The following is a 9,850-nucleotide window of genomic DNA, read 5'->3' on the forward strand; positions in this document are numbered from 1 at the left end:
CAGTGAACGGTTGTTTCCCTCAGCTTCACACCTACTGTGTTATGGTTTGTGTTTTTCCATCAGAAGCCTTCATTTCGTCTCGCATGAACAGATTAAATATCTTCTAGGTGATTTTTGAAACACAAATGACCTTGTAGTCTCAATAAAAATGCTGCGTAGAAAGCTGTTAGAATTTGATACTCTTCCCAATGGCTGCCTCATTTATTTTTCACCTGTTTGCCGTAATTATACTAATGTTTCTAAATGAACTTGGTACTGATTTATTGAGGCTAAATGACTCCACAGAGCAGCTTTAATGAGCCACTGCTTCAAATATACAGGAAGGAAACTAATGTCTGTCCCGGTGGTGCAGAAGCACATTTACGAAGAGATGCATATTCATACCATCCTCCTCTGTGCATGTGTGTGTGTGTGTGTGTGTGTGCGCTCAGCGGTGCTGGTGGCAGTGACAGTGTGGAACCAAAAAGGCAGCCGAAATAAGTTCAGGAAGCGAGGAGTTTACCACATCCCTGCTGAGCATGAGAGCTGGGAGGACATCCGAGAAAACATTCTCAACTACAATGAAGAGGGAGGAGGAGAGCAGGACCAGGTACACAGAACCAAACACACACACAATAAATGGATACAATGTTCTGCATTTTACATGACAGTTGATTTTTTTTTAAGAATCAAGGCCTCACCGTCAAAAATGCATTTTAGCATCTCAGGTAATCAAATAATAGTCTACAAACATCCTGTGTTTGAGGCCACAACTAACCAGTGTTTCTTCTTCTTCTTTGTAAGTAAGTTTTGAAATTTGGCACGCTGATTGGGAACAGTTATTCAATTCAATTTTATTTATACAGCACCAAATCACAACAGCAGTCGCCTCAAGGTGCTTCATAGATACAGAGAAAAAACCGACAATCATATGACCCTCTATGAGCAAGCACTTTGGCGACAGCGGGAAGGAAAAATTCCCTTTTAACAGGAAGAAACCTCCAGCAGAACCAGGCTCAGGGAGGGGCGGGGTCATCTGCTGCGACCGGTTGGGGTGAGAGAAGAAAAACGGGACAAAGACATGCTGTGGAAGAGAGACAGAGATTAATAACAGATATGATTCAGTGCAGAGAGGTCTATTAACACATAGTGAGTGAGAAAGGTGACTGGAAAGGAAAAACTCAATGCATCATGGGAATCCCCCGGCAGCCTACGTCTATTGGAGCATAACTAAGGGAGGATTCAGGGTCACCTGGTCCAGCCCTAACTATATGCTTTAGCAAAAAGGAAAGTTTTAAGCCTAATCTTAAAAGTAGAGATAGTGTCTGTCTCCCGAATCCAAGCTGGAAGCTGGTTCCACAGAAGAGGGGCCTGAAAACTGAAGGCTCTGCCTCCCATTCTACTTTTAAATACTCTAGGAACAACAAGTAGGCCTGCAGAGCGAGAGCGAAGTGCTCTAATAGGGTGATATGGTACTACAAGGTCATTAAGATAAGATGGGGCCTGATTATTTAAGACCTTGTATGTGAGGAGCAAGATTTTGAATTCAATTCTGGATTTAACAGGAAGCCAATGAAGGGAAGCCAAAACAGGAGAAATCTGCTCTCTCTTTCTAGTCCTTGTCAGGACTCTTGCTGCAGCATTTTGGATTAGCTGAAGGCTTTTCAGTGAGTTTTTTGGACATCCTGATAATAATGAATTACAGTAGTCCAGCCTGGAAGTAATAAATACATGAACTAGTTTTTCAGCGTCACTCTGAGACAGGATATTTCTAACTTTAGAGATGTTGCACAAATGGAAGAAAGCAGTCTTACATATTTGTTTAATATGTGCATTGAAGGACATGTCCTGGTCAAAAATGACTTCACAGCGTTACTGGAGGCCAAGGTAATGCCATCCAGAGTAAGAATCTGGTTAGATACCATATTTCTAAGATTTTCAGGGCCGAGTACAATAACCTCAGTTTTATCTGAATTAAGAAGCAGAAAGTTAGCGGCCATCCAGGTCTTTATGTCTTTAAGACATTCCTGCAGTTTAACTAATTGGTGTGTGTTATCTGGCTTCATGGACAGATAGAGCTGGGTGTCATCTGCATAGCAGTGAAAATGTATGCTATGTCTTCTAATGATGCTGCCTAAGGGAAGCATGTATAATGTAAACAAGTTATCTAATTTGTTTTTAGCATTCAAGGGCCACCAAAGCTGGAACCATTTGTGTAATTAAGTGACCCACCATCAGACCAAGTTAAATTCGAAAAACCCAGTTGACAGTGGTCAATGGCATGACATGACTTCAGACACGAAGTCATGTCATGTCTTAGCATCTTTCATGTATTATGACCAGACTTGGTGTATGAACTCGCCTAGCACCCCTTCCTGAAGTTGTAAAACCAAAATGTGGAATTATATTATTTGACCACTAGGGGCACTACAGTAAAAAAATACAATTTTTAAAATTAAGCATCAGATTTAATAGGTACCCATGTATCTTCTTTTTTCCTCCGTCCTTCCAGAACGGTTATGACATCACAGAGCTGAAGCGTCCACTGTGCTCCAGTTTGTCTCAGTCATCCTCCTGCACGACCGCTCCGCTCATCAAATCCTCACCGGGCTCCCAGGAAGAGGTTCATCCATCCAGTTCCTCGTGCAGCTCAGGTGCTCCCTACCTCAGCATCCCACATCACCACCACCATCAGCATGCCGCCAACGCCAACTATACCAGCGATGCAACCTACGCTAATTACACTGCTCATGTAAACAGAGACGTGGAGACAAGCGACGTAGGCAGTTACACTGATGCCCCGCCTGGCTCACGCTCCCACGTGGACTTTAGAAGCTACGTGGCGCGAATCATTTGGGAGGCAGACAATGACAATGAGGCTTTCCCGCCAGACGCCTACCACGTCTGGTGCGTGGAAGGCTCCGGGTCGTCGGCAGGAAGCCTTAGTTCACTGGGGTCCGCAGTGTCCCATAGAAACATCAACACAGGCGACGGTGATCAGGACGACGGGGAAGAGGAGGAAGATGATGGAGGTTTTGTTTATGACAGACTCTCGCGGTGGGGCCCAAAGTTTCAGGCACTCAGTGAGATGTACGACCAACCACAGCTGACCCTCACATACAGGGATGCAATGGCGTACATACAGAGGAGCCACAGCCATGACCCCCTGCCACATCACCATTAGGGGGTGCTACCCAAATACAAGTACACACTCATAGAACATTTGCCACAGTGGAAAGGGACTCAGTGCTGTGATCTTGTCAAATTTAAAAAAAAAATCAAAACAAGGATGGCTGGTCAGGTATTGTTTTGTATGGCTGGGAATATGTTTAAAATATGTGTTTTAATATTAATTTTCTGATGTTGAAATATATATAAATATACTCACTGTTCTAAAGACATACAAATTTGAATTTTTTTGGCCTGAACAAATCTACCTTTTTTCACCTTTTCAGCTGTAAACCTTTACAGTTTGTGGTTTCTACAAAGGTCTCTAAGCAAACTGGTCCAAACAAGTGATATTTTCAGTTCTTTTGGCTAATTAAATGTCAGATTATGGTTCATGTCAGAGTTTAGTGAAGCAAGATGAGCTTGCCACATTAATTAAAAATAACGAGGCATAAAGAAGCAATTAAGAACAGAAAAACAATGAATGAGGCAGAAGAAGCAAAGCTGGGAGGACTGTGCATTCTTATTAGAGTTGTCTGACAGGGATGAGCCCTCAGCAGCAGCAGTTATTCAAGAGAGTTTTACAAGTAGAAACAGGTGATAAATGACAGATATCATGCATCGTCCAGGTAAACAGGGTAAAAACTCATAGATCAACATGAAATTTACCCAGATTATTATTTACATTAAGGATATAATGTTTCAATATGCAAGTGAGGCATTATATCTTAATATGTGCAAATTTGCACAATCTTACAGGAATCTGAATGGATAGATAAAGTCGGATTCTGAATTTGTTGGCACATGAGTCTTTTTAGCACTCCATAAACCAGAAACTTTTATCAACAGCCAGATAAAAAAAAATCACCATGTTTTTGGGATGACATGTGCAAAAGCCATCTGTAAATCCTTCAGAACTCCTGACACGTTGGGCCATGCAAGTACAAGAAGGAAAGAAACAAATCAGAGTAACTGACCAAAGAAATATGTTTGCATACTTGTATTTACTCTTACAGTTTTTAACAAATGGTTATCAACATAAATCGTGTCTGTGTAAGAGCTTGAAACCTGGACTTTTTGGAAACATTTCACCTCGTTTCCAAGAGGCTTCTTTCAGTTCAATTCACTTATTTTTAAGCTCTTAAGACAACATCAAAGTTCTTTACTTAAGTATCATGAACATCTAATAAACTAAATTTTACTTTCACTGATATTGAAGTTATTACCAGCGCATGAAAAAGAATTATTTGTATTGTAACGTATCTTTTTTTTTTTAAATATTGACTGGTTTAGTTAAAAAAAAGAACAGAAAGACATTTGGCTGCGTCAGGCAGATACGCTACAAAGCTAAGGTAACAACAAGAAGGATGTTCAGTCTGCCCCAATGATTGAAAACACTTGTATGGCTTTGGAGAGTTTGATTGGTTACTTAGAATTATCACTCATGATTGAGTGATAAGGGCAGCACGGTGGCACGGTGGTTAGCACTGTTGCCGCACAGCAAGAAGGTCCTGAGTTCAATTCCACCATCAGGCCGGGGTCTTTCTGTGTGGAGTTTGCATGTTCTCCCCGTGTTTGCGTGGGTTCCCTCCGGGTACTCCGGCTTCCTCCCACCGTCCAAAGACATGCAGCTTGAGGGGATAGGTTAATTGGAAAATCCAAATTGCCATTGTGTGAATGTGCGAGTGAATGTGAGTGCGAATGGTTGTCTGTCCCTGTGTGTTGGCCCTGCGACAGACTGACGACCTGTCCAGGGTGTACCCCGCCTCTCGCCCTATGACAGCTGGGATAGGCTCCAGCACCCCCCGCGACCCTGAAAAGGATAAGCGGAAGCGAATGGATGGATGGATGGATGGATTGGCTGCCAGCCCTTAAGGACGCTGGTCCAGCCACTGTCTGTAATGCTGTGGTCACTGTGTCATGTGGAGCAAACAGGAAATCTGGGCAGAGAAACTTTAAAGTGAGTAAACCAAACTGAGAAATGTCACCAAAGTCATAAATCGCAACTGTAAGTGCAGACTTACAGCTGTAATCGCATTACTCTGACGTTTTAACTTTGGAAAAAAATGGAGACAATTCAAGTAAAAGGCAATTGGCAGGCATTTCCTTCATTCTCACTGACCTTCTCGAGTTTTTTGTGTATTCATTTATTTCAGTGCAAGCTCCACCACGGTGTTTCTTCAAAACACACCACTAAAACAAAAAAAGAAAGAGTGTCTTATCTCTAAATTGATTCTCGGTATGTTTGTGGCACAAATGGGATTGAATATTATCACATCTTACCTGATATGAAACAAAAAATCTCTCTCAGGTGGGGCAGGAACGCAGCAGCTCTGTTCCCCCCGTGTAGATTAATCGCCACAGAAAAGCTGAGACACTTTCAGGGCGCGAGGTTCATTATGTGATCTTCGTGTTTCTTCAAAACCGAGGTTACCAGTTCATCTTTGAGCTTAACACAGGAATACATCACTCAGCTTTTATTTATTTTGCTTGTACTTCTTCCTTTTAGAAGCGGTGTACTCTGTTTATTTAATTATCAGGGCAGTTTGTGGGTTGCTGTTTTTCGTTCCATGGAAAATGCAGACTTTCAAGGTCAAAAGTTTCTCTTTTCTGGAGGAATATAACATCAAATTATGTCAGAAATGTTCAGAATGAGGGGAGCTTTGTATTTAGAGAAACAGTTTGGTAAGAAGGACTTGATGTAGAAATCTAACAAAGACAGCTCCGAGTTCTTCTTTCAGGGAATTTTAAAGTACTATTTGAATCTTTTTATCTTTGGCATGGCAATTTTTTTATTTTGACCCTCCTGTGCAGCTCCACAGCTGTAAACAAAAACTCAATTTCATACAGAAGCACTACCAAGGTCAAGCTTTTCTTCTACACTTTTATTTTCCTAAGAAATATCTTTTTTGCTTCTCTACCCTCTGCGTTTCCACAGATTAACCTGACCTCAAAAAAACCTTCCAGTAACCAGCGTGCATTTCTCTTTGCCGTTCTTGTTGCACTAGCAGGCAAGTCAGTTCTCCATCTTCAAGTAAGACGTAGAAAGTTAACAATTAAAAGCCTTGTGAGTTCACCAAGTGAAACACTTTGCAGCCTACAGCGTCTCCACCGTGTAAAATGAGCTTTGCTAGTATGTTTTCAGATGACATTATTTTTGTAACCCCCATGTAGAAACTCCCCAGAAGCTTCTTTTCACTTGCAGTTGGTCGTGCACTGTTAATGTTTTTGCTTTTTCTAAAAAAAAAAAAAAACAGGGAGCACCCTGTTAGACCAGTGTTTCCGAAGGCTGAACTGCTGTCAAATATAAACACTGCAACTGTGAATCCATTTGGAAATCAACATGGCAGCCAGAGGTACTGAAACTAAGTCACGCTTAGACATTGCTGTGAGCTGGAAGTGAAAGTTGTGATACATGTGAAGATGGCTTTTAACAAATAGGCAAAAATTACTTACTTTGTTTCTTTTATGAAAATGCAGGATATTCAGTATATGCAAGTCTTTCTCTACAGTACTGTGCAAAAGTCTTCTTTTCTTTATATTTTGCTTGGAAATTGATAAGCAGTGTTTGAAAGTCAATATTCAATAAGACCACCTTTATTCTTCATTCCAGTTATTCCCAAATATTCGTTTGACGTTGGCTCTTCTGTCAGAATGATTATTCAGTAATGTTAAAGCTCCGGCTCTAGGAAGGCTAGGCTATGACTCCTACTACACTGGCTAAATCGAAAGCCTAAAACAATGACACAGCCTCCACCATGCTTTATCGATGGCTGTAAGATGAATTGTAACTAGAACTGGTTCTTTGCTAAGTTGTCTGTTAGTTGTCTCAATGGAAACAGGTCTGATGGTTTTATGAACACAACACTGCTTCATCCCTCGAGTTTGGTGCCTTTTATGCTTCAATCATTCATATATATGGCCAAACAAAGAAAACAGCCTTCCCCTGAAAGTAGTCGGGTACAAGGATTGAACTGAAAATGAATGGAAAAAACAGCCAGTGCCCAAAGAAAAACTCTGGAAGACCTTTGGAAAACTTTGTAGAAGTATTTCTCAGCACCACCATGCTTGGAAGCAAAATATAAAGACGGTGACTCAAGACGTCTGTATTGTGTTGTTTAAAAAATTTTTAACAGTATATAACTTTATTGATGTCACATGGCCACTGTTAAACTGCTTACTTGTTAGGAAAAATTAAGAGTGGGGCTCATAAACTTCCAGTGTAAAGTATTTGCAGCATCTAAAAAACTAATAAGTATGCAGAACGAGCTTCTACCATTTCTATTAAAACTTTATACATGTTGTAGCAGAAAATCAAGTGCGTGTGCACGGAATGCTCTGCAGCTAATAAATCAGCGCTGTTTTGAATATAACCATTACAAAGTGACCAAACTTGAGCCAATGAGCACTGCTCAAAGTGAGTAACACTGAGAATTTCTGTTCTTGCAAACCTGACCTAAACTCTCTTAAATCCAGCACTGATTCCCTGTTTTTATTTAGTGGCCACTTAATAATCTTCTCATATTCCATATCTGTAAAATGGGCTGTTTGATTTGGAGCACAAGCATTTTGTTCTGTTCCTTTTGAAGCTACCTGATGTTTTTTTGCTGCCATCCTTTGACGGTAAATTTCTTAGATGATTTCCCTGATAAATGAGGAGCAGAACAGGAGAGGTTAGACTTCTCTCGTGTGCACAACAGGACACCAGCTTTTCCTTCTTCAACTTTTAAAGCAGCCAAATGTTTATTGGTTCTGGCTGCAGATCAGTGTCGTGTCTGATGGTTGTTTTCCAGCCTACCTCTTGGCTAAGTATATTGTCATTACAGCGCCTGATGAATGTAGTTTTTAAATAGAGAGAGTGAGAAAACCTGTGGAGGAAGTCTGAGCAAGTAAAGTACAATCACAGAACTCGGCGTAACTCAATCCTCAGCCAGCAAAAATGGCAACATAGATAAACATTTCCTGATATTTTAAAGGTTTTGCACTTAAGTCATGGTTTTCTTCCAGATACAGTCAGAATTTTTTTTTTATTCAAAAGCCAGTATATTTGCCTGCTAGGCTCTGAGATTTTTACTGCGTAGACAGATTCTACAGATAAGACGTTTTCAATTCAGTGGTTTCCCCCCTTCTTTTGGATAATGAATTTAAAAAAAATGTTTAAAAAAGCCTTGTAAGAACTGTACTTAAAGCTATGCATCCAAATAGAATAACACAGGTGTCTTTTTATAAACTATTGTGACGCTTCAGATGTTTTGACCTGTATGTGTGCAACATCTGTTGAATTTTGTTTAACACAGATGCGTGAACATTTTTATTGAATTCATATGCATTTATTAGAGTAAAGGTTTAAAGTGTCATTTACCACAGAGCTGTGCTGATCTGTATAATAAGATGTACAAATGAACGTTTTATAGCAACCTAATGTGGAATATTCCTTTTGTATGTGACTTTTAATTAAAAAGAAAAACTTTTCTTCCCAAGAACATGATTTATATGTTGGTGTCTTTGTTCAGTGATTTTACTCTCTCTCTCTCTCTCTCCCCCCCCCCCCCCCCCCCCCAAACTCTCTCTGGTAAGAGAACAAGTTGAAAAATAACTAAATAAAATAAGAAAGCTAGTATAAAGGATAAAAGGACATTTAAAAAAAATCCTTGAAGCTGTCCATGTATCTTTCTGAGAGATTTGGATCTAGATTCAGCTTTAGAAAGTGGTGGTTTATTGCATTTACTCCCATTTAATCACAGAAAAACATTCATACATTAAAAATCATATACTGTCATTGCTGCACTGGCATGATAGTACTTCAGAAATGGCTCACAACGATTCAAAGATTTGTTTTATGAATCATAGCATTCGTTACTTAGAGTGGGACTCGATGTGTTTTCCTGTAAGAGCTGACCAGACCTTTGTACACACATAGTGGGAGATCGTGTTTTACGTTTTCAATGTATAAAGCTCAAAAACCTAACTGTACACATAGAAAGAGAGATCACAGTAAGTTTCCATTTACACATATGGCGCAATGCTGCCACCACGTGGTAATAGGTAACACTGCATAGGGCTTTTTTTGTGTGATCATCTTGTTTTTATTTTTTTTATTTTATTGATTTATCTTTTGAAAACAAATTAAAATATTTCTAAAATGCTCATTTTAAAAAGTTGCTCTTTTCAGTTTTCCCTTGCTTTTACCAAGAGCAAGAAGCCTTGAAAGCATAAAAGTAGACAAGAGTTTAAGTAGACCTCAAGGTTTTTTTTGTTCGATTTTCGTTTTTTTGGTTTTTAAATATTCACAAAAGCACCGTAATTGACATTTATTTATTATATATAGACTGTTAGCAAAGAGCAGGGATAGGAGAGCCCGAACACTAAAGCATTTTGGTTTTGTTCGAGAATGTGTGTAATCACAGGGAATAAAGATGCATTTGTGTCATTTTACAGCATCACTACTCGCTCTGTTAGGTACACCTGCTCAACTGCCCGTTAACACAAACGGCTAATCAGTTAATCACATGGCAGCAACTCAATGCATTTAAGCAAGTAGCCACGATCAAGGCGACCACATGTAGCTATGTTCTGATGGCAACTTCCATGTCACAAAGCTCAGATCATCAAGCTGGTTTCTTGAACATGACAATAAATTCACTGTACTCAAATGGCCTCCAGAGTTACCGCCATCTGGCCGGGGCCTTTCTGTGTGGAGCTT

General features: G+C 40.0%; 1 protein-coding gene across 1 annotated transcript in view; it reads left to right on the plus strand.

The window, feature by feature from the left end:
* The window catches only part of LOC309717583 (neural-cadherin), a 145,537-nt gene extending 136,915 nt beyond the window's left edge, over window positions 1-8,622 (plus strand). Inside the window, exons 33-34 of the mRNA XM_082552258.1 lie at window positions 432-589; window positions 2,492-8,622. Coding sequence (XP_082408384.1) covers window positions 432-589; window positions 2,492-3,163 — 830 coding nt within the window. The 3' untranslated portion in view covers window positions 3,164-8,622. The remainder of the gene's footprint in view (window positions 1-431; window positions 590-2,491) is intronic.
* Window positions 8,623-9,850: the final 1,228 nt, after the last annotated feature.

Source organism: Aulonocara stuartgranti (genome assembly GCF_965226115.1).
Source record: "Aulonocara stuartgranti genome assembly, chromosome: 11".
In the NCBI taxonomy this organism is placed as follows: Eukaryota; Metazoa; Chordata; class Actinopteri; order Cichliformes; family Cichlidae; genus Aulonocara; species Aulonocara stuartgranti.